Source organism: Falco biarmicus, chromosome 15 (assembly GCF_023638135.1).
Source record: "Falco biarmicus isolate bFalBia1 chromosome 15, bFalBia1.pri, whole genome shotgun sequence".
Taxonomy (NCBI): domain Eukaryota; kingdom Metazoa; phylum Chordata; class Aves; order Falconiformes; family Falconidae; genus Falco; species Falco biarmicus.
In genome coordinates this window covers 11,695,251-11,721,217 of record NC_079302.1, presented here as the reverse complement: position 1 = coordinate 11,721,217, position 25,967 = coordinate 11,695,251, and the positions used below count along the sequence as shown (strand labels likewise).

The following is a 25,967-nucleotide window of genomic DNA, read 5'->3' as shown; positions in this document are numbered from 1 at the left end:
AACTAATCTAAGCAAAGCAGCATACTTAATGACATACTAAAAATCATACTCTTGCCTGTAAGTCCTGAAAAGCTTTCTGTTCTACATTTGTAATTAACAAATTCCACTGTGCTCATGTAACAATCACTGTAGTCCAGACACAAAGGCCAAGAGCATACTTTTGTAGATTTAAGCTATGTTAACAATGCTATCTAAACTAACGGTTGAACACACTTGTGAACTAACTGCCATAAAATAAGGTACTACTACATATCACAGAATATGATACAGACAAACCAAAAATTATTTTCCCAAACAAGCTGCAATAAAAATAACATTGAAAACTGCTATTCAGTTTGTCAAGAAATTCTCTTTGATACTACAGTACCTACCAGTTGAGAACTCTGATTTGACTGTACCACCTTAACCTGAGGAGGCTGCACTGTATTTGATACAGAGACTGTGCAAATGTTGTTTGGTTGCCTTATTCCTATTGTCTGTGTTGTGACAACAGAGGAAATGCTTCCCGAGGCAGGCTGAGGTATAACTTGTGATAGCTTGGTTTGTTGAAGCGGCTGCTGAGACGGCTGTCCTTGCAAAACTGAATGTTGACTATTCAGTAAAGATTGTCTCAATGCAGGTAGACTTTTCTAAAAAGAGAAGAAAGTTTATGAAACATCAAATTTAGGCTGACAAAAAAATATTTTTAAATTTGCTGTAAACACAATAAAAAGAATGCAGCTTTCTTTCCAATTTTATTACCTGCCTATTTGTCAAAAAGTAGTAAGACTGAACATACTTTGTAAGAGGGAGAGTTCGGTTTACATTTTTAATAAGCTTTCAATTTCGATTTAGCAACCCTTTTGATTTTGATGCGCCCTAATTCCAGCACAGCAGTAAAACATCACACTCTCCTCCTCAAGACTACCTAGAACTTGTAGCTTAGGCCTTTGGAAGGGCAAAAAATGGAAACAGAAAAGGCAGAACCATAGGAACAACCCCCTATTCCCACTGCATGCCAGAAGTAGTAAGCTGCACCAATTTACTTCTCCTGACATGACTCCAGTACCTAGAACAAGATGATTTAACTGCTGATGCCCTACAGCAATAGCTGTTTACTGTATTATTACTGATGTAATGTATTCTGACTGGATTAGGAAAGTGTACTATTGTATGCTTCATGTTCAGACCAGTTCAACTAAAAAATACAGTTCTAAAAGGCTATATTGTACCTTCACCCATAAACTTTTTACTTTTTAAGTGGTAGTAGTGTTCCTTTGAAGTGCTCCCCCCAGGCAGCTGTAGAATGCAACAGTGTTTAGCCCAAGCCACAGTTCTTTCTAAGCTTCTAATATTTATTTAAAAACTTAATACCAGTTGCCAAGAAAAGACTTCAAAGAAAGGAAGCAAGTTAAAACTTATCATGATGCTAAAGTGACTGTGGTATAAGAGCAGGAAAAGGCACGAAAAAAGGGTTAATGATAACTTGAAAAACCAGAAGCAGAGGGAGAGAGTTCTGAAGAAAAGCTAAGTGAGAGAAGAAAGAAAGGAAATCTGCCCTAAACTGAGAAGGACTAGAAGAAAAATGCTTTTTAAATTATAGTTGTGGTTTTGTTGGGGCATAATTAAACACGCTTTGTATGCCTGTATATAATTTTGCATATGGAAACTATTGTAGCTAAGGTACAAGACCCAATTAGAAGTTAAATTTTCCCACACCTATACCAACTTAGGACCCAACAATAAATCCATTTGGTACCGCATTAGATCTTCTGTTATAGATTAGTTCCAGATTACAAGCAGGATCAGCTAATCAGTTATTTCAACAGCATTATCCATTTTTCATAATGACCATAACACATACATTGAAAGTTATCAATGACTCAAATGTAGATTAAAAAAACAATATGGAAAAAGCTTATCAAATTACTTAAAGCATTCTACAGAAATAACTTCTGACTCTTCCAAAGTGAAAGCTGAACTTCTTCACAAAAAACATTACCTACTACCACAGAAAAGTATATACATTATAACAGTAAAGGATCACTACAGAATAGATAATGGATGAATTCCAAGCTAGGGAGTAAGTGCTTTTTTATATGAATCTAATTACTACAATGTTCTAGATCAGGGCTACTCAAGCAGTAAACTCCAGATCAGCTCTGGATGACAAATAAATTTTTTCTTAAACCTAAACCAAGGCCCCAAACACATGAGGTCTCCCTCCTGTAGGGATCCCCTTTCTTACCATTCCCTCAGCCCGTCAGGGCGCAGGCAGCTGCAGCAGCAGCCACAGCTCCCAGCCGCGGAAGGAAACAGAAAGCAGCACCTGGCTGGCCCTGCAGCGACGGAGCCCGCACGTGACTTCCAGCCAAGAAGATTTTGCCAGCAGAAATTGCCAGCACAAAGTAAAAATTGAGTAGTCCTGCTCTAGACAGGTGAAGCTAATTCCGCTTAAAAACTATATGTTAAAATTTCACGTACCGACATTTGCACTGAAATAAATTTATCTAAACAATATTCTTATTACCTTAAGGAAAGGTACAAGATATGGCTGAGGAGATGATTTGAGTTCCGATTGAAGGCGGCCTGTAAATTCTTCTGGATCAATCTTTGCATCCTTCATGGGGAAGAAAAAAAGAAAATCATCAAAAACTCAGTTCAGTTGTCTGGTTGTTTTTTTTTCCAGATAATATATATGTATATATCTCCAGCTAAACAGGCTACCATACCAAGAATAACTTTCAAAGCTCAAGTCCCTCAACTCCTCTCTATAAAATCCTTCTGTCAAGAGGTAATTTATATATGTAATATGCCACTCAGAATTCAGACAGCTCCCTTTGCGATGCACAATTTAAGAAGCAACAAGATCCCACAAACACTTAAGTCCTTTTTAGGACTCCATTCTCCCACCAACCTTTACATAGGGATTTCTTTTTAAAAATATTAATTAAAAAAAACAGGTTGTTGAACTAACCTTACAAACTATTATAAAATATGTCAGCCCCTGTAATAAGAAAGTATCTTTACTTCATTCCAAAACCAATTTTGAAGGTCCAGTTTAAGTTAGTAGAATATACGTATGTGTATTTATATATAAAAGAGATGTAAAGCATATGCATATATAAAAAGCGTACATGTAATTATATACACAGAATTTTCACCTATACAAATGTGTGTATGTGTAGACATGTGTATATACTCACAAAATATACACTTATGAATATATATATTTCACATATTCAGTAGTTAATACCAGAAAACTCCAGTACCATTACTTACAATCTCAGGTTGTAATAAGAACATTCATTAGCTTTCCTGCACTGATAGAGAACAAGAACAAAGCCAAACAAACCAAAACAACCTTCAATAAATATATTTATCATGTCATGTGTCTCATTACTTTGTTTAAAATTATTTAAAGTAGTTACCTTCACCTAGTTAATCTTTCCTAGTTTTCAAAAGTTCAAATGAGGTTTTATTGGAACCACTTATTATTGTTGAATTGTATTATTGTTGAATGGGTCATACTTAAAGTCTTAGGCTTGTCTAAAATAGACAGGCTTCTCTGTCAATGAACTCAAAGGAATACATATCATATTTTAATACTTTTAAATCCAAGTTCTTCATAGACAATAATTAATTTCTTCTAAGAAGCTTGATCGTTTGTTCAGCTCCACAGTAACATCTGTTTGCAACTCATTAATGAAATTCACTGAAAAATCTGTTGCACTGCAGACTACAGTAAGTCAGACTTCTTCTCAGCCCAAGGACTCTGTCTAGCAGAAACACAACTTTGCCTCTTGAAATCCACCTGCAGTGAAGGCCCCATGCAGCAGCGTCTGCCTGCAGAACTGCTCGGACTCAGCAGCTTAGCAAAATACTCTTCCTTCAGTCCAAGAAACTCTAAACCACATTTAATAGCTTCTTACTGTTTCAGAGAAGACCATGGTTTGGAGAAAAAGAAACTTCACGCATCCTCAAGGAAAAATCCTGTATTTTACTCTATTTTTCTAAATAGAAGACCAAAATATTATCCATCAAAACAAAAGTGCCTTTGACAAATGCATACTTTGTTGCATTTCCCCTTCCAGAAACTAAGAGAAAGCCTACCTTTAACAGATTTTTGAAGACATGAAACATACCACTTTGATGCAGCCCAACTCCTTTCACTTTCATTACAACAAAAAAAAAAATGGTTAAGATCAAAGCAGTAGTTTTCAGCACATGTAAATAACAAGCTTACTAGGTAACTGACAAAATGAAGATAACTAAGTATTTACCAACAAATCTTGAACCAGAGCTTTCACATTACGGGATGTTTCTGGAGATGGTGAATTGTGAGAAGCAAGTTTTATAAGGGTAGCTAAAAAGTTTTTGCATTTTTTCACATTCTCTTGCATTTCCTGCAAAAGCCAGAGAAAACAAATATCAGAACCATGCTATTTTCCATTAGGATCAATGTGTGCTCTGATCACTATAACGGGGAAAATTATGGAATTGTCCCAATTCAGGCAGGACATATTTGACATACATCTGCAGCTATTTTACAGTTGCTGCTAGTTAGCTGACATTTTCTTCACTTCTTTATGTAACTGAACATCATACCTCACAAATACTAACAAAAAAAACCCCAAACCACAAAACAATGAAAGAAATATATTTAATACTTTACAGTCTGTTTTGATAAAAATATCTTTAAATATGAGAAGTAACACAACAATTTGTTGTGAGATGCAATCTCCTTTGAGATGCTCAATACACAATGTACAATGTTCCCCAAGCTATCTAAATTTGTTAAATTATTGATTCAGAACGTTTTTTTGTACAAAGCAGCTACAGCAGTAAAATCAAATTAGAAAGTCTTCAAACATCACCATATCTAATCTTTTCTTCATCAGTAGTAAAACAAGCTTCAATTTTTCAAGCCATTGTTTTTATATGGTGTTATTACTCCAAGAAACAGAAACATTACACTTCAGTGTAACCACAGTTTTGAGGATCAGCAACATGATAATAACAAAGTTCATAGACTGAAGGCCTGATTCTTCTGCCTACAGAAACAGAATGGTTCTTTCACTACTGACATGTACATGGCAGGATGGGGAGAGCCAACCACACGTGTTCTTCCTCTCAGAATTGGTATCCAATTTACTTGAAAAGAGGGGAAGGTTTTCTTCTTTGGAAAGTGTTTGTTCCATCATGGAAAGCGTGCCTGCATGCAGGAAAAGTTCTTTCTGTTTCTGAATAGACCTGAGAAGTTCAGGAAATACTAAGGAGACCAAGTATCTAGTATTTTAAAACTTACCTGTGATACAACTGTAGTTCCAGGTACAGGAGAGCTCGGTATGACCTGCGGCTGTGCTGGTACTTGTGCTGTTGTATGAGGTGGAAGTGGCAGCCGAGGCTGACCCTGGTTTTGTGCTGAAGCTTGAGTTTGTCCACCAGTAATTACTGCAGGTTGTTGAGAAGCCGACGTTCCAGTTGCTACTGTTGTCTTGAATAAATTTTGAGCACTTGTTGTAGCTACTGATACCTATTAATATTTTATATTGAAAAAAGCTGATTATCTTCTTTAAAATCTTTTACTCTATCATAAAGTTCTTCAAAGTCTGACAAGAAAAACTTGTTTCCTTTCAAATATAGCCATGCTGACAAATAGAACCACTGACCTTACTTATAACCCTAATTTTGTCACCCTTTACTGAACAGTGAAAGTCCTCATATAAAGTTCTTTTTATTACAAAAATAAGTGTGCCACTAAAAAATAAGATGCTATTATCCAGCCATGTAAGATCACCATGATGATGTGACTTCTCAAACTCAACTTTCTGTAAATTTGGCCCTTAATATAACAACTCAGTTCCCAATGATCTGAGGTCATGTCATCAGGTTTACAATTATCTATACCACAGTTACAATGACAGCTCAGATCCAGATGACAAATGCACTAACACTAGTGAATCTGGTATTAACCATTAGTGGTTTCCTAAATAGTGGTGAGCCCAGTAGCAGCATATATGCTTTTGCACCAGTGCAAAGACCTAGTGAATCAAACTGTCCTGGATGGACCTAGCTGGGCCATATACCATGTGGCACACTCCTCAACCTTGGCAGGCTGGAAAGCTTATCAGGCTGCACAGAACACCACGTACACACACCCCCACCCTCATCCAGTTAAGCTCTCACACTTTATCTGACCTAATAAGCCACTCTTCCAAGAGCCAAAAAAATCTCAGACACACCAAATGAGACTGCAGAAGCTACAGAGAGCTCAGCCAAGTAGCCTAACACACTGAGCAGAAGCCACCAGAACCTCCCAATCCAGCCTGACAGCAGAGCTTTGCTCTGTCTTGGGTGCAGCAGCAGAACAAGCTGACCCAGGCACTGCAATGCCACAGGTGATGCCATGGGTCCTGCAGCACTGGTGACCATACAGCAGATACCACAGTTCTCAATGGGGAACAAACATAGTGCAGCATGTCCACCACTGAAACAGTATTTGTGAGGCCAGCTGATTTAAGTTTTCTCTTTAAAAATAAAGCTTGCTTAAAACTGCATCTACACTACCCCAAAAAACACTGGGGGTACAAAAAAGACAGGCTGATGGAATTGGGGTTGTTCAACCTGGAGAAAACTCAACTCCAGGAAAACCTTATAGCTGCCTTTCAATACTTAAAGGGAGGGGAATTATAAGCAAGATGGGGACAGACTTTTGCAAGGGTCTGTAGCAACAGGACAAGGGCTAATGGTTTTAAAAAGAGCACAGACTTAGTAGAGAATTTCTCCCTAATATCTAATCTGTCAGGGTGGTGAGACACTGGAAGAGGCTGCCCGGAGGAGCTGTGGATGCCCCATCCCTGGCAGTGTCCAAGGCCAGGCTGGATGGGGCTTTGAGCAACCTGCTCCAGTGGAAGGTGTCCCTTGGTGGGAGGCTGGAACTAGGTGATCTTTAAGGTCTCTCCAACCCAAACTATTCTGTGATTCTATGAAACATTAGAAAATAAGATCTAGGCTATCACTCAGCACCTGCATAGCACATTCTGACTATACATTCATTATTATTCCTGGTATTACATTTGCAATAAAAACAAACATGAACATCAAAATTCACTTTTGAAAAAACTATGTAATTACAAACATCATTTTCTTCACCCATCTTTTGCTTTTTATATTACTACTTACTGTGGTATGTGAAAGAATAGAGCCTCCAGGCAGAGTCGCAGCAGTTGTAGCACTGACAGGGGTAGCAGTTGATGGAACAACTTTGGCTTGCACTGGAAGTCCTAGGCGGACAGTAGATGTGGCTACAGAAGTTGGTTGCTAATAAAGGAAAAATAAGCATTTTATATTTTTCCTCCTTATAAACTTGATTTCCAATACTTTTTTATAATACTGATTACATAAATAATCATTATGAATGCTGAACAAAAAACAACCCAAAACTAGTAATACATTTTTAAATATATATTCACAAATAATGCAAAAATGAGCTTTCTTACGTTCAATGGTATGGTTGCAGTATTTCTCCTAAAAAGCTATTTTTCATACAGATATGTGGAAATGAATATAACATCAATTTTTTGCAGGTCACATCCGATGTGACCTGCAAAAAATTGATGTTACATTGATCTATTAGTTCAGTTGTAATATTTACATTTCAGTATTCATCAAGATTTGAGTTTATAATTGCCAGTAACACATATTGGTCCTTTTGATATTTACTGGCCTGTTCTACTGCTTTTTCTTGAAGAAAATTAACATGCAGAGAAAATTCAGAGAGCAGAAAATGTGATTTCAGATTAAAACATATAGAAATTAATTTGCACAAAAATAAAGTCTAAGCATTTGGGGAATCTTTGTAATAAATGCACACTCTGTAACTGGACAGCAACTGGAATGTTAAGTGCAGACAAAGGAAAATGACTGGCTTATAGCCTCTCACTCAGTAGCATACTCTACAACTCAGTATATCTCTCATGCAGCAAACATAGTGGTTTTGTAACTTTACCTGAGAGGTTGACATCTCTTACCATCATATAAAAGGACAATATTTAGGAATTAAAAAATGTACCCAGGAAAGTTGTTATTTAATTCTACAGGAATGTAAATACCATTACGGAAGAAATACCTCACACAATATGGCAATTATGACAAAAAGAGAACCACTCGTTAAAAACAGAGGCTCCACTGGTCTCTTGCAACTTATATTTGTTAAGATTTATATTCAAGCACATACTTAGAAAAGACAAATTTTCCAAGTCGCTGTAGTAATAAATCATAGACAATACTGTTTCTCACAAGATAAAACCGTTTTTCCTTAATTTACATTTTAAATTATGTATGTCTCTAATATTTTTATAAAGAGCTGCTTATTTTAGATTCTTACATTGTCTACTAAGCCTACATAAAATACTTCTTCAAAGTACACCCAGTACACTTGAGAGATCTCCAAAAGGAACAGAGGCCCAGGCAGGCATGCAAAACCCCAAGCATTCCTTACGGATCAGTCCAGCAATATCATCTACTGTATATCAATCTTCTATACTCAGGGAGGAAAAGGTGGGGAAAAATAAAATAAAAAAATCTACCTGACATCCAAACGAAACATTCTTTTTTTGTTTGGATAGCATTCAAGATTTTTGAAATCTTGACTTAGGGATGTCTTATATACTGAGACATCCTAGAGACAATAAACAGCATCACCATGAATAGGCAGAATTGTCTGGGTTTTTTGGAAGAAGCTTTTTCTGTTGTTAAATACCACACTTATTTTCTTCATTGTAAAGAAGATCACTTACTCCAATTTCCTTAAAATATGGGTTGAATGAAACTATATTTACTCAACGAATGTTTGCATTTAAAAACATAAATACTGTGTATCTTGGTCATTTGCTTATAATCAGTGCTTCCAATCTAGAAATACAACGTGCCCATGAGATATATCTGCCCCTTTCTTGTCAGTAAGAGCTTCCAGAGGTGAGGATTTATAAAGCAAGCAAGATAACCAGGCAAACTTCTGGCAGTTGCTCAGTTCTGAGAAAGATCTGCGGCCAGATATCCACAAATACATAGCTCAGACTGCTACCTAGAGAATTTTTCTCATCTAGTAAGTGCTCACGATTCATCACAGGAACATACTTAAAAACAACGCTGCATATAATTAAAATACAAAATTTCAGTGTTATAACAGCATACTATTCAACTAAGTATGTACTCCACTGTGCCAGACCACAGGAGCAAACTATGCAACATGAAGACTAAAATTCACCCTTAGTTTTAGAAATCAATAGTGACAAAAGCCTTTGATACAAAATGGCAGTAAAGTGTACTAACGTGTTAGATATGAAGAAAAAGCCTTACTACCAAAAAACTGCAAAGTAACGCAATAGTCTACTAATGCTGTTCCAAAACTCATAAATGTTAAAAAAGGTAAGTATGAAACAAGCTTATGAGAAACATAATAAGGAACTAGCCTAGAGAAATTCTTAAGGATCATGGAAATGATTTTCAAATGACAGATACAAGTTGCTAGAAGACACTCTAAGGACTCCCCAACACAAATGCTTCAAGAAGAACTGCTAAAAACTATTTAGAAACAAATAGCTGTGTTTTCTATGAAAGGAAAGCCGTAAACAGATCTCATGAGAAATCCATCAAACAGGAAAAAAATATCAACAATAAAAAAAAAAATAATTTAACCCAATGTGTCAAGTTCCTACTGGAACAATCTAAAACAATGTATGATGTTCTTCAAAGAAAAACTGCTAAGGTTTGGTATGCTATTAAACTCCAAAACTACCAAGAAAGGCTTAGAAAAGAATACATTTTCAAATGTAACTGTATTATTTTTGATTAAACACATCACATGTTTTTACATATCCTAAATACATGAAAGTAATGTTTAAGAGGCTTTTTCCCTGTACTCAGACATTAGCAGGCAGGAAACTAGAACATGAATGCAGTATATAACCCACCACCAACCGCCGTGGGGACACTGGAGAATGCTTACAGTAGCCTGTTGCATACAGACTTGGGCTGGCTCTGTCCACACAGAGAGATCAGAAACTGTCAGAGGAGCACAACACAGTGCTACTTTGGAAAGAAGGATTTCAAAACTAATCTGGCTCACGTCTGGCCAGCTTAGACAAGGGATGTCCCAAGCTTCCTTCTGCCTGCACAAGTGATGCAGATAAGGCAGCCAATCCCAGTTTCAGGGTGCAAGAAGCCACTTCCACAAAGGCAGGAAGCACACATTAGCATTGTTCATGGAAGAAAACAGTGTGGAATTACTCTGTCCCCTGTAAACTCAGTCTCTAAATAACTTCATCTTCACTTTCCTATGTAGACCTTCTCCCCAGAGCTCTGGACACACGAATAGAGAGGCAAAGCTTGAGGCAAGAATGGGAGCAAATTGCACTTGTGCCTGTCTTGCACTAACCAGCCGCCTCTATATTTGAAGGAATATGCAAGGCTGCATTTGAAAAAGCAGGCTGTTTGAATATCGAGAAAATACACCAAAGATTATTTGTCACTGCCAAGGCAGGCCTAGACCAATTTTGGGTACTGCATAGTGCATTCCAGCTTCATAAAATCAAGACAATTTAAATAGCCACTGATGTATGTAAATCCTCGCAAACAGGTCTGTGGTATACTTGTATTTTGTACCATAGGGTGCCAGCAACACAGTCCCTGCACTACAAAGCCAGAGAGCTTATTTTGACAAGTATATTGCATATACATTTCATGATCAGTCCTGTCAACAAACTTGGCCACTATCAACCACAAAAGGAAGAAAGAAAATCCTCCAACAGCATCTTAACAAACATTAACACAAAAGCAGGGGCAAGTTATCACAATACACATCATGACACCTCTTTGTGTCTTCCCATACATTGCTTCACTAGGTACTATGCAAAACTCAATTTCAGCAGAATATGACCTTTAAGTTTAGATTTCAATTTGCAATATCCGAAATCAAACTAAATTCTAAACATTAATCCAGAAGACTTCTTATGAACAAAACAGGCCACCCTAAGGTGCCCTGATGCCTCAAACAATACAAGACAATTTAATGAAGAGAAAACCAAGGTGGGATCACAGACACTGGAAGGAGCTTAAGGCTAAAGGTCAAACCTGGTAGCTTATCTATATTGGGTTTGTGTGGAGGGCTGTGTTCGCGGGGGCACAGGGTGGCTTCTGTGGGAAGGTGCCAGCAGCTTCCCCCGTGCCCGATGGAGCCGATGCCAGCCGGCTCCCAGCCGGACCCGCTGCTGGCCAAGGCCGAGCCCGGCAGCGACGCTGGCAGCGCCTCTGGGATAACGGGTTTCAAAAGGGGGAAAGTTCCTGCGCAAGAGCAGCTGCAGGGGGAGAGGGGAGGGAGCCCGTGGGAGAGCAACAGCCCTGCAGCCCCCCAGGCCAGGGCAGGAGGGGGCCGGGGGGGCTCCAGGCGCCGGAGCCCGTGGGGAAGCCCCCGGCGAGGCAGGCTGTGCCCCCAGCCCCGGGGGGTAACGGGGAGCAGACCCGCACCCGCAGCCCCTGGGACCCCAGGCCGGGGCAGGGGCAGCGTGTGAGGGGCAGGAGCGGCAGCGACAGCGTGTGCGGGACTGACCCCAGCCCCGTTCCCCGTCCCCCTGCCCCGCTGCGGGGAGGAGGGAGAGACATCGGGAGCCAAGCTGAGCCTGGGGAGGGGGGAGGGGAGGGGGGAAGCTGTTCTTAACACTCGGGTTAGTTCTCGTTACCCTGATCCCGTTTGATTGGTAACAAATTCAGCTGATCTCCCCGAGTCGAGTCCGTTCTGCCCGTGCCGCTGTGTGGCGAGTGATCTCCCTGCCCTTGGCTCGACCCACCAGCCTTTCGCCTCTCCTTGCATCTTCTCTCCCCTGTCTGGATGAAGAGGGGGGTGACAGAGCCACTTTGGTGGGCACCTGGCCCCCACCAGGCTCAGCCCACCACATCATTTTAGAACACCTAATTTATACAACCTTTCTTATACGCACAGCTGTAGCCCTCCCTACTGTGAAGGTACCATAACACTCCCCATTACCAAACTCTGTTCTCTGATACTTAAAATTCTGTGAAACTTCTGAAGAGTTCATGGAAAAACTTCACATACTTATTGACTGCCTCTCAGTTCTTTTGGTTATAGTTTGTCTGGAACATGCAGTTAAACATCAGATGCAGAGTAATTTGTATGTCGGTGATTTCACTTTTTCACTCTGGTAAAAATACAGCCAAATTGAGCCTAAGTACTAACCTTTTAAAAACTTGACATTTGCGCACAATTGCAGAAAACGACCGGAGGCAGAACCTCTAACATGTCAGCCGGCAGAGGCAGAACCTTCATTGCCAGCACAGCTCTGAGACACCACAGCATCACTGGAGTCAAGCAGCAGAACCCAAAAAGCTGGGAGGTGCTGCTGTGTTCCTCACATTTGTGATGCCCCTTTTGGGTTCACGAACTAGGAGAAAAACAGGCAAGGAAGACACAGGACAGAACTGGGAGCAATTAGACAAGACAGGCAGAGGAGCCTGGGACCACCAAAGAGACCTTGAGTAATCTGGGGTTCTAAGTCCCAAACCCCTACCTCTGAAGGGTCAGCATCCTGTTGGTGTAAGCAAATATCCATATAATCCATTATCAAAGTACTTTCTCATTCTGTAAGTGGCTGGTCCATCTATAATCACTAGAATTCATCCAAAGAACCTGGTGGATAAGAAGCAGCTGAATTCTGGCACTACAAATTAGATTCTACCCTTGCCTCAATTGCTCAGTGCTTGTGCTGCATGCAAATACAGATAATCTAATAACTATTCTTATGCCATATATTTCAAGTGCCCAACTTGAAATGTGGAGTTTGTGACGAGGAGTGGTTATGGCTGCAACTGAAGACAAGGAAGTCAAACTGAACACAAAAAATTAACCTGTATTTTTAATTTAATACTTAAAATAGAGACAATTAAGCTCTGTTTTCTACTTATAAAAAGAAGCTAATAATCCCCTTAACTGCATTATTGAGAAAGTTGTTACAGGGATAAGCTTCACAAAAAACCCTGCTTGGTTATTAATTCCCACTTCAGAGGGGGGCTTCGATAGTATGCAGCAGATAAGCCTGAAGCAACCCACTGAACAGTGGAGAAAAAATATTACATAATTCTTCATTAATTAATTAAGACTGTCCAGCCTACACACTGTAGAAATTAAAAATAACAGCAGTATGTGGTCATGCAACATAATGCATATGCACATGGGAGCCACTATTACATTGCTCAGGAACCTTCTTCACAGCATTTCCTAATCTTTGCACATTTAATTTCACAGCCTTACTAATGACTTGAGTGTTTTCTAAGAAGTTTTAAAAGATGTGTTAATGCTATGAAAATGTAAGCAGTAGAATTTGTACGTAGTGAGGACTTACCTGCTTATACAGAAAAGTTTCACTCGCCATGAAGGAAAGTGATTTTGTGGTTAAAGCGCAGTTGAGACCATAAATTTTTTACTTTCTCTGGTCTTCCAGCCTACCTGCCCTACTAACACAAATGTATTCTCCAAAACATTGTACAAGAAGCCCAAAAAATGTCTATAAAAAAGAAATAGTACAGAATAGCTTATTTGATAATAATGGTAACAAACCTCAGGCAGCAACAAAGATTTATCAATTTGCATAAAACTTCAGCAAAAAGTAAAACGAGCATTTGTCAGAACAGCAAAAAGGGTGTGAAAGAGACAGAAAAAAAGAAAGAGATCAATCAATGAGGAAAAAATTACCAAAAGATAACATAAACACTGCTGAAAATACAGACACAGCATAGTATCAGAACCATCTCAGATTTGAAAGATTTGCTTTAGCAAGAGCAGGAGCCTGTGAAACGTCAGCCAAGTTCAGAACTGCTCCCCACATCACATGTGATAGCAAAGACTAAGCTGTTGTTGCTTGCATTGAGCATATTTCACAGCAAAAATATAGCCACTTCCAGAGCAGGTGATTCAGCACTTTTCACAAGTTCAAGACTTTTTTTTTTTTCTTTTTAAAAAAGGATGGTAAAGTGAAACAATAGAAAGTGAGTATGAAAACACAAAAAACAAATCAGTAAAATTTGTATCATGAACTTGAAATTCTGAAGCACAGAAGTTAGAAAAATGCCTAAAGCAACAAAAAACAAAGCTAGAATTGTCATTTTCTTAACAATATATATTATTGATATATTGAATGGACAATTTAGGCAATGAAAACAAAAATCAAGTGACAGGTAATCATACTTGTAGCAGAAGAACTGTTAAGTAGCCCACTTATGTGCCTAAATATCTGGACTAAAGCATCAAACTTTACACGTAACTTTACTTTTTCTGATCACTAATAATATACAAAGCAACTTCATACTGGAAAACATATTTTGAATCAAACTTGAAACAAAAACATTAGCAAACTCTTAGACCAAATCTATTTCCTGCAGCATTCTCATGAAAATTCCAATTTACACTATTTCACCTGATTTGTGAGTTCCAGTAACAGATATTCTGTAATAGAAAATTATGGGCCAGGCTAATGATATTCACTTTATCTGCTTGGTGTACAGCAGCACTTCAATTTTGTAACCAACATAAAATAGTTCTACTTTTTTCAAAACTTAAATAAGTAACTTTTCTGGGGGTGGGGGAGTGGTTGGTTATGTATGTAAACCAACTGGTTATCAAGATAATGAAAACCACCAAACAATATCTGCATCAAAAGCATGAAAAGCCATAAACTGTACAAATGAAAAATGTAGTTAAACAAAAGAAACGCAGCAAAGAAAAACTAGATGGCAGCACCTACCTATTTTTCATAATTTCACAAGTAAAAACTTCAAAACAAGAGAGGCAAAAATGTAATGCAACCTAAATAATGTTTTAAAAGACTTCTGAATTTACTGATTATCTCTGAAGAATACAGTCATGCAAGTAAACCCACGCTTATTTCACCTGCTTGTAATACAAGAATCCAGATCAAAATTTTTCTAAGATCAACCAAAGTTCCATCAAATTATAGCTTGTCTCCTAAAAATCCTGTACCTTAACTGAGATCCTATAGCAGACAAAATTTCAGCAACATTAATAATTTTTTAATATTCAGCTAAAATCAATGTCTATCAAAATCTAAAAGGAAACTACAACAATAGAGACAATTGTTCAATTAAAATTATGCAGTTAACTCAAACCAATGTTTGCTTTAAGCATCCAAATATTTTATTTCATTAAATGTTTTTTCAAACAAGCATGTTATCACTGAAAAAGTACTCACAGTACATACTTCTTAATGTATCAAAACATTATTATGATATAATACTCATCAAAGACTGAGTACTTTCATGTAAAACATGACATACCAATTTTAAAAAGGCAAGCCTCTTGCAGCTGCACTGATAAGATGAATGTATATAACATGAAAAATGTGTTGGTTTTATATACCTGAATATTTTGCAATAATTTTTCCCTTAAAAAAAAAGAGTGTAGTTAGCTGTAGTTAATACCCCTCCCATTACAATCCTACACGATTTTACAGTTGGACCTAAACTAAAACTATTATACGGTATAAGTGTATCTATTCACGTTTTTCTTGAATATATTAAAGAAACCAGAAAGACTGTAAATGTGAAAGACCAGTAAAACAGCAAGTACATCTTCCTATTACAGGTACTTCTCTTAATTACTGCTTTCTCTGTACTATTCTGTTACTTTCAGATTCTGATTCTTCTGACTGAATCCATTCCACTACTTTTGACTCTGTGCTTCAGACAACATACATCCTTTTGGGACACACACCCATGCTCCAGAGCCTTTGAGCTTGGCATTAATCTGGTCAGAATTGAGACCCTTCCCACAAGGTACTTGCTTATCCTGAACAGCCAGTTTTTCAGAATTCCTCTAGGAACTGAAACAAGCAGATTATATTCATGTTTTACACGGCAGCAATTGAGAGAAGCATAACTAAATGTCTAATCAAAGATTACCCCACCTACAAGTCAAGAAGTCTTCCTTTCAAAATGGATTTGCCTGTCTTCTTCCAAGAACCCAACACAAAATTGTCCCCAAAGCTGTACTACGTTTGCTTACATCCTCTACTCCTAAAAGCTGCAAAAAATCAGATGAAGGTATTACAAACAACAGAAGTCAAACAATAACTTAAAGAGCAAAGCCAAGCACTCAAAATGTAAGAAACACCAGATTTAAAGTCCGCTGTGCAACATCAATTGTGTGCCTTGATTGCCCAGCTGAAGCTTTTATCTCTGTGCATTTATCATGCAAAGACTGTAATTCACTGCACATGTACGGAAGAGATTAATGTAGGATGAACGGGAAGTTATGTATCTTAATCTTTCTGAACATTTGTGTTTGGCACTGCAATCAAAATATATCTTTTTTTAAACTTGGGAAAGGAAGAGGGATGGCTCTATCAATTCCCTACAAAGGTAAATAATACTATGCTGATATTTGACTTCCGAACCTTCTGCAATGCAATATGTACAGATAAAGTCACTGACTTTAAGGAAAGCATTCTCCTAAGCCCACATACCAAATCCTACGGGAAAGCAGGCTACCCTTTCTCTATTTCAGTAGGTCCCATTGTTCCTGAGAAGGTGGCTTCCTTCCTCACATACTGTCCTGGATACAAGCCCCGTTGCTGAAGCTAGAGAAATATTAATGAGAAATCTTACTTGTATTCCTCCCAAACAGCTGGGAAAAGATCTAGCGAATGATGGCCCTGGGATATGGGAAGAAAATCTTGTATCACTGGGCTGCAGAAGTAGTTTAGAATCTAGACAGCTCTGTATGCATTGGTCAACAGTCTCATTTAAGAACATTTAAAACATTGCCTTACGTTCCCCCTCCTTTTTTTGAGAGTGGAGGAGGAATTAGCTGTTGAGGAGAGAGATTCAAAGCGCTTTCAAATTTAGATAATTTTGTGGTAATTTTTCAGACAATCTTTCTTGTAATTTTTAAAAAAGTAATTAATCATTAATTTTATATTCTCCAGTTACCATTCTCAACACTTCCTAAGGAGCTGCCAAAAGTAACTGCCAGCTTTTGCAATTTTTTTGGGCTTGTTTAATAACCTGTGTTTTAAAACTATGTAGCTCATAACACAATTTCTTAACACATAATTACTTCAAGTGCATATACAAATTAACACTGAAAACAATCACTTAGCTGAGTAACTTGTGACACATGTCACTGGCTACAAATTAGGACAACCTGAAGAAAAGCAACCATAATACCTATGAAGCATGAAAGCTATTCCTTCTTCTGGCATGTTCTTCATAATAAGACACTATTTCCTAGAATACTTGTAGCAGACTGCGAATTTCTATCTGCATAGACTTTCTACATAGGGAGAAGTACAGTAAAACACAAACTCAGCAACTGAAATACGTCACTAAATTCTACGCATTTAAAGCACCCTGCATTTTAAGCCAAATAAAGCTATCTTAAAATAACTGAATAAAAACATAATTATAAATCTGAGCTCTGCATAGCAAAATAACAATCATCCACTAACGTATTTGAGAGATAGGTGTTTGATGATCTAGAGGTTGAAACCATGTAGCCTGCAATGTTCATCAATCTTGCAAAATATATTGCAGGACTCAAGCAATTGATGTTTATATTCTGTCTGGGTTGAGCTAACAGCACACACAATTTTTCTGTGTTTCAATCACAGTGGAGACTAGGACTCCTGAATATTATACTTTATAGACATAAAAATATAAGACAATATTTTCCATACATTTTAAAATTCTACTGAAAATTTGAATTCCCAGAATTTAGCTGACATCAGGATTTGATTCTGAAAGAAAAAAAAGCTTAATTACAAACTCAATGATGAAATTATTTTTCAATACACACAATTTCCTGTATTTTAGAACTCAATCCCTTTTCTTGATTAATCATAACAACTACTCAAACAAGTAACTGACACTTCTAAAACCTTAGCATAATATTCACCATTGGACACTTCCTCCAGAAAACCAATGAATAGTCTTTGGTTATAAACCATCCACCTAATACAATAAAGGTCTAGTATATAGTTCTGATATTCTACATCTTTCAAATTTAAACTTTTACAATCTGGTTTTAAAAGGCTGTCAACCACCATTTTTAAAGAACACTCTAAGGCCAAACATATCTAGAACATAAGCACTATCAAAATGAAAGAAGAGTCTGCAGATCACATACATTGAAATTCCATGACCCTGCAAGTTTCCCAAGGACAGTATTAATTATTTCTTATCCTTGTTAATTACAACAAATAAAGAAACGATGCAGTACAGTTTGAGTAGCTACCACAAAGGTCTGTCAAAGGAGATGAATCCTGACAAGCTACAATACCATGATTCTAATCATGCTACGCTAAAATAATCACACTTTTGCATCCTGTAAGACATTTATCATTCATAAGGTCTTGCTGGTTTTCTCTAGTCTCAATCAGCTTATTAGCACTGACAAGTGTAAAGGAGTATCTGTAATACAGTATAGCATTTATCTGGGCAGAACTCTGCACAAAAACAACTACATCTTTCTAGCACCTGAGCTCCTTCAGGATTTATGTATCTCTACCAACATAAGAACATGCAGTATCCTCACAACTTTATTGTTATATAAATCCAACAAGTCAGATTATACTCCTTCTGCAACCTTAGCTGCTTCATATAACTAGAGAACAGCTGCCTGAGGCTAACATGATCAACTCCCAACATTTGCTGTGCACACATCTTAAGGCTGACTCTGGGATCCAAACTTCAGTCTTCTAATACAGACTGAACACATGGCCAAGCAGTTGGTCTACATTTCTGTATGCTTCCAAAGGTTCTCTGGACAATAAAGTTGTATTTCCTCAAACGTTTTCCAACTACAGACAATTTTTTAATATTTAATTTGTTATGAATATTTCCAGTCTGAATTTTAACTCTGTATGCTGGCCACAGCAATTAAAGTTACATGAAAACAGTATGAAACAGAAACAGCTAAAACTAACTCATTTTAACAGACTGAGATCGTGTTCTTGGTACAGTCCCACCCCACAATTTCTGTTTTACATTTACACTATGCACTTGTCTTAGGATACATTGCTAGAATGTGTGCTGTGCAGTCCCTTGTAGTCACTACTAAAGAACTGACTGTACTTACTCACAAAGAAAGCCCCAAATAACCAAAAACATACATACAAACTCAAAAGAATGGATTTTTGTTGTCATCAAACTAGTTTAAAAAAAAATAAAAAATCTCAAAACTAACACAGGCTTATCTCTGTGTTTATTTTTCCTGCAATACATATTTATCTTTGAAGGCTTCTACAAGTCTTCTTACCCTTCCAGATAGCACAAATTTAAACATTAAACGGCTGCCTTTTCTGTGAAGAGCTCTTTTACAAATTCCATTCAATACTGCACTTACCTCTCTTCTGAGAGCATAAAGTTTTTCAGGTGTTTCCAGGCTTTTATTTATATCTTTCCTGAGATACATTCCACTGAGCTACAATCTTCCTAGTGACACTCATTCCTAAAACTTGTAATCTAGTTGGCTACTATGGGGTTTAGATTGTCTCATGCTATTAATTTGATTCTCCAATTTTACTCTGGCTTCCTTCTCTTCAGAAGAGTTTATCATTGTTTTCAGTTTTTGAATGAAATTTAATAATCTTTTAGACTGTAGGTATGGTGTAATGCACAAAGCGTATCAGGGGACAGCAATCAAATGTTAAACATCAAGAAATAAATGTTTAAGTTATTTCAAGCAACCTATACAACAATCATCTCTTTCCACACAAAATTACTTATCACTTCTGCAAACACAGACCTTAGATTAGCAGAGTTTAAGGTAGTTCTGTCTATTATTATTATGGCACAGCTGCCCTGTCCTGACACCCAAAGATATCTGCCTCTACATTTTACTAAGATAGCTCCGCTCTAGCCCAAAATGTCCAAAGCTCAACTGCCTCCCTAAAAATTGTAAACCAATATAAAACCAATAAACTTCACCTTTGAAAATTAATTAGTGGAGTTGAAATACACACACTCCACTGAAGAGTCTGGGGTAGGAAAGCAAGCTATCCTGTCAATCCATATGAAAAAGGAAATGTAGTCATGATACAGAGAAAACTTCAGTGTAGGCAGATCACACCCACAGGTGAATCAAACCTTTTTTTTAAATAAAATATTAGAAAAGTTACTTATTACAAATCCTTGTATTGCACATGCTTGGCTTTTTCTTTTCTAATTTCTAGTGAAATCTAGCTATCCCGGGCATCCATTCGGCATGCTGGGATATCACAATGCTTCTGATTCAGAGGAACAAGGGGCACTTACTGAACCAGTGGTATACAGTCCAAACTAAGTTCTGGCTAAGACTAAGCCTTCTAGCCTCCAATGGTCCCATAGTCTCAACAGAGTCTTGAGTGACTCTATAAAGTAGATTTTCTCTGAAATACAAAAAAAAATTCCTAGGCCTCAGAAAACGAACTGTACTTGAGTAACAAGTTCCTATTCCCACAACGAAAAAGGGGAGGAAAGCACATCTGCAAAAACATAGGAGCAAATAACACGTGAGACAGAGGAAAATGTAATACACAAAAGTAAAGAAGTGAAATCAAGCCAGACATACCTGAGTTGTTGATAGGCGAAAAACGGGGCCAGTTGTGGGCACAGAAAGTCTAGGTGAAATGCTGGCAGGAGCCTGTCCCTGCGTTTGTACTTGAGCCTGCATTTGAGCCTGGGCTAGAGCCTGCTGAGGCACCATCACAAGCTGTCCAGCATCTGTGCGCACCAAAACCATACCTAATGAGAACAAAGTAACAGTAACTATACAATAAAGAATGACATGAACAACAATATCTAAAGAACTAACTACAGAATAAAATCAATGTATAGCACTGTATATTTTTCTTTATATTGTTATCTTTTCCTTTTTATTCTGGTGTAACATATTTTTTCTTTTATTTTGAAGAAGAAAAGGAGGCCCTAGTAACAGACAAAAACTAATAGCCAATTCAGTTTGGAATCCAAATAACTGCAGCTTATGGATAACAGTGATGAAAAAAAAAAAAAGTCATTTGAGTGTATAGGCATACAGTGACTTTCAACGTCCCAGCTACGGTCAGCAGAATAAAATCAGAAAGAAATTATTCACTAAAAGGAAACTGTAGTGACAATCCAGTAGCTGAGAACAGAATTCAGTATGAACATAGCAGGGACAATGGCATTAGAGCTTTACTAAAACAACAGCTTTAGGGGATGTGTACATGCAAACATTAGGCCAGACACATTTCTGAGTATACAGTAGTTGAGATTTAGCTACTCATTGAGCCTTAACGGATTAATTTATTTGGTACCCATCATCACCATATTGGGAAGCGCTTCCTGTGGCTTAGACATCAAGAACAAACATCGCCAAACCCAGAGAATCAAGTCAACCACTCCTCAGCACAAAATGATACGAGTGCAGATGCTTCAGAAAAACACCAAAGGACATGTTTAAAATTAACAGAATACTTTGTAAATGTTTTCTAACGCTTCCTGGAAGTAAATGGTAATTTTTTCAGATTATTTTCTAGTAATGTGTTATCACAAATAGAGCTCTTCTACACAACACAGCCCATGCCATCAAGTTTTGCAATAAGTTTTCCACAGTCAGCAGGTCAGAAAAGGGGAAACAATGGCTAAGTTGGTCCCTGGATCACCTGGAGCATCACACTTACTCAAGATCACTGCAAAGCACGTTATGCACTTCCTCTAGTTTACTCAGAACCGAGCAGCAGTTTCCCAGCCAAATTATTTAAAAAGCATTTCCAAGTTAGTTCCAGAATACATTTTAATAATTTAACCTAGACAGGATACGATGGGTCTATAAACAGAAAAACATCTTGCCTGCAACTACGAGAGAACAAAAAAATAAGAATCTATGAAGTCACTTTTATTCTATTGATAACAGGGTCACTAGACATTGTTTGTACAATTTATCTCTATGTGCAAATTGCTTCATATATATTTTTTAATTTTTCATGGGAAAATTACGAAGGTAAAAGCATACATTCACTTTTAATTATTACCTTCCAAGAAAAAACCCATCTCAGTAAAGTGGCACGGTTTGCAGCATACCGTAAAGAGGATAAAGTCATTTGAATGCTATTACATCAAGCAAGTAACAAATTTCAGAAGGACCCTACACCAAGAAACTCTTCCTTTCAGTCAGAAATACAAACCCCAGCCCTGGGATGAACATGAGTGAACTGCAGCACCACTAAAAGCCCTCATACAAGTAGCTTTAGGTGCCCCAGCCAACCCTCACTGCTGAAAGCACAAATAGAAGGCAAAGTTCTGCCAGTTCAAACTAAAGATTTGTGGAAATCGAGCTTTAAGGTGAAAAGCAGAGCGCTACAGCAAGGACCACATACAAAAACCATGACTGTAACTCTCTCAAAGCCCAGAGAGTAATTTTTAAAATAAAAGTTGAAACAAACCCATAAAAACTCTTCCAAAAGATAACTTTTGTGGTCCATTACCCATTTAAGCACCACACCTTGGCGTTCATATTTGCAGAAAATTCTGTAAGCCAATGATATATTTGGTATATGCCATTCCTAAATCAATTTGACATACAAATATTAGCACGTTGCTAACACCTGGCCAAACAGGTAACACTTCTCTGATTATGCTGTGAACCTTATATGAAAATCCTCATAGGATAATGCCTACTACGCATTAAAAAAAAATCCACGTGCTATTTGCACAGATTCACAGGTGTGTTAATTTATCTTCCAGTTTTCTAAAACTAACTGAATAAAAAAATTGCAGGGGAAGGACAAATTAATTACACACATGCCACAGTTTCCATAAGAGTTGCAGACGTAATTACTACTATAGATGCATATATGTTAATGTATTAATGTTACGTCTTAATTCAGTTTGGAGGACTTCAGATTTATTTTACTGAGCAATATGTACAAATTAGAATCTGGTTAAAGTATGAGATTAATTTTTCCTTACTGTCAGTCATGTAAAAATGAAATATACAGCTTATGAGTATTAGATGCTAAAATAACTTATTCTCAAAAAAATATTATACATTTCTGCTTTAGACAGCAGTTTACAATATAGGAGTTTCAAAATTAATTATAAATGATCCACGACTTTAAAGAGTAAAAACTCAAAAATAGCATTGTATTTCCTGAATAACTTCATTTTAGAACATACTGTCTTCATGTTTACGCAAATTTAATGGATTTCAAAGTACCTTGTAATAAAATCAAGTTCAAATGATAACCTTCCACAGTATAACTTCCGTAGCATTTTCTAAACCTTGGACCAGATTTCTTTCAAAGGCTCTACTTTCCATCTTCTACTTGAAAATTAAGTAACAGAAGAAAGTATTGACACAAGAAACATCAGAAACTGTATGCAAAGTCATGATACAGTTTATCATATGTGTATAGTAATTATCAAACAGATTAACAAAAGGAAATCAAAGGCCAAAGGCACTAATATAGCCTGAATAGCAACCTCTTACCTGTTTCAAGTTAGTTAGGTCTTAGGTCAGTGGCTTCACTGAGTTTTATAGGTCTGGAGCATTAGAATCTGGAGCAGGACTTTCATAAACCATGGCCAAATACACAACTATACTAAAAGTTCACTTAGAAGCAAGCTTCTACGCCATCACATTTTTGCTCCACTTAGCTAATTAATATCAAATATTTTAAGAAACCTAGTGGAAGAAGTTATTTTGTACTACATCAACAGCTCCACATATTATTGCGCTATTGATACCAACAGTAAAAAATGAGTTCAAAGGTTCAATCACCTCCTAAATCAAGAAGGCACAAAAGTTGCCAACTTTTTGCAGCATTAAAATCTAAGTAGGGGACCACAGAACCCTTGAAAGTTTCAGATGAAACGATGCACGGTTAAAGCAGGAATCTCTAGGATGAAGGAGTGTGATGTTGGTTAGTTAGCAAACTGCCGAACTTACATTTTTGGTGAAGAAAGTTAAGAAACTAAGGGGAGAACAAACAGGGCATAAGGTCTACTGGAAATAAAGTCTGGTGATGTAAAGACGCAGCAGAGTGACAGCATCACGCTTGCTGAAGTTAAAAATTTTAGGTTAAATTACACAAGTTAGCCTGTATCTTGCCACCTGACTCAGGGCAGAGGACGCTCTTTGAAGGGAAACTTTTCAAGCCTACCACGAGTAAAGCAGAAAACGGAGCCCCTCGACACACACCCGCAGTTACGGCTGCCCAGCACCCCGGGTGCCCGCCCGGCACAGGGCTGCTGCCGCCGCCCCCCCCCAGCCAGGCAGGCAGGCAGGCAGCCCCCGGCCCCAGCCCCACCAGCGACGGCCCCGTTTGTCACACGTCGCCCGCAGACAGGTGGCTCTTCTTTTGTTTCCAGCACGTCGAACAGCGAGAAGACAGCAACTTTGGGGAAAAGACCCCACAACCGAAAGGGGGGTGGGGGGGGAAAGGTTAGGAAGAGCGGCGCGCCCGCGGCTGAGGCGATTCCACTTACCGGGCGGGATAGTGAAGCCGGGGGGCAGCTGGATGGTGGTCTGCTGAGGCGGCCTGACGATCAGCTGGGGCGCCACGATCCGGGGGGCAGCGCCCAGCGCCGGCCTGGGCGACAGGGCCTGGGGTGCCGCGGGGGCGACGGGGAGGGCAGCGCCCGCCTTGGAGCCGCTGGCCACCGGCTTGGGCGCGGCGCCGGGGGCGGCGGGGGGCGGCGGGGCGCAGTTGGCGACCGAGCCCGGTCCCGGTGGGGCGGCGGGCGCGGGGCTGGCGGAGTTACTGAGTGCGTTTACTGCGGGGAGCGGGCCGTGCGCGGGCTTGGTCTGTGCTGTGGCGGCGTCGGCTCTGCCGTGGCTGCTGACTGGTGGGACTGCCGCCGGCCGGCCCCCGGCGCCCTCCCCGTTGGGCGCCGCCTCGCCGGGGAGCGGCGCGGTCGCGGCGGTGGCGCCCTCCGCCGCTCCCGCCGGCCCCCCGCCCCCCGCCGGGGTCCCGTTTCCCCCCGCGGCGCGCTGCGGCGGAGGGCCGGCGGCGGCGGGCGGGCTGCCACCGGGGCTGGGGCTCCCCGCGTCCTGGGCGACGGCGCCGGCGGCCACATGGTTGTTGACAGGCTGGGCAGGGGCGCCGGCGGGCGGGGGGGCGGCAGGCTGCGGCGGGGCAGGGGCGGCGGGCGCGCCGGGGCTGCTGCCGCCGCCGCCGCCGCTGAGGAGAGCCGCTCCATGTGATTGCTGCACACTACTACTGTTTACACTCACTCCCCTCCCTGCCGCCGCCGCCGCTGCCGCCGCCGCTGCCGCCGCCGGGGAGGACGGGGACGGGAGCGGCCCCTGAGCAGGGGCTCGGCTCTCCGCGGCTCCGGGACACCCCGCCGCCTCCTCTGCCCCAGGCGCGGGAGCAGGCGCGGGATGCCCTTGCTGCTGCCGGACGGGGCTGCTGCCCCCCGCTAGGCTCCCCTGGTGCTGCTGCTGCTGCTGCGGCTGCTGCTGCTGGGACGGGGCGGAGGTCCTGGGCTGGGGCGCCTCGGCGGAGCCCCGGCCGCCGGCCAGCTGCGATTCCAAGGAGCCCACCAGGTCGCTGACCGCCTTCTCGTCCACCTCCTCGGAGAAGAGCAGCATCTCTTCCAGGGGGTCCGTGGCGCCCGCCGCCATCTTGCGCTGAGCTGGGAGCCGGGCGCGCAGCGCGCAAGCGCGCCGGCCTCTGCCGCGCGCGGGGCATTCTGGGAGGGGCCGGCTTCCTCCTGCCCCGCCAGCGGGGCGGGGGCGGGGCGCGCCGCGGGCTGCTGTCGCTGCGTGCTGGCGGGCCCCGCCGCTGTGCCCGGCCTGGGCGCCGCGCCCGGCCCCGCCGTGTCTGTGGGGGCCCGCTGAGACCTGCAGCGCGGCTGCGGGGCCCGGGAACGTCCCGGCGGCCTGAGCGGCCCGGGCGGGGGCCGGCTGCCCGAGGACGAGGGCCCGTGGGCGT

The 25,967-nt window shown here is 40.2% G+C and overlaps 1 protein-coding gene across 3 annotated transcripts in view; it reads right to left on the bottom strand.

The window, feature by feature from the left end:
- LOC130159440 (transcription initiation factor TFIID subunit 4-like) overlaps nt 1–25,715 on the bottom strand; it is a 146,272-nt gene extending 120,557 nt beyond the window's left edge. The window contains exons 1-7 of one of the 3 annotated variants that reach the window (XR_008825740.1): nt 24,517–25,715; nt 20,618–20,790; nt 7,165–7,302; nt 5,288–5,515; nt 4,263–4,385; nt 2,510–2,599; nt 372–629 (exon numbers count right to left, since the gene is read on the bottom strand). Coding sequence is in view for 2 of the 3 variants with exons in the window: in XM_056361105.1 (XP_056217080.1) it covers nt 372–629; nt 2,510–2,599; nt 4,263–4,385; nt 5,288–5,515; nt 7,165–7,302; nt 20,618–20,790; nt 24,517–25,657 (2,151 nt within the window). In the remaining variant the exon portion in view is untranslated. The remainder of the gene's footprint in view (nt 1–371; nt 630–2,509; nt 2,600–4,262; nt 4,386–5,287; nt 5,516–7,164; nt 7,303–20,617; nt 20,791–24,516) is intronic. The other 2 variants (XM_056361105.1, XM_056361104.1) reach the window with 2 other exon arrangements.
- Nucleotides 25,716–25,967: the final 252 nt, after the last annotated feature.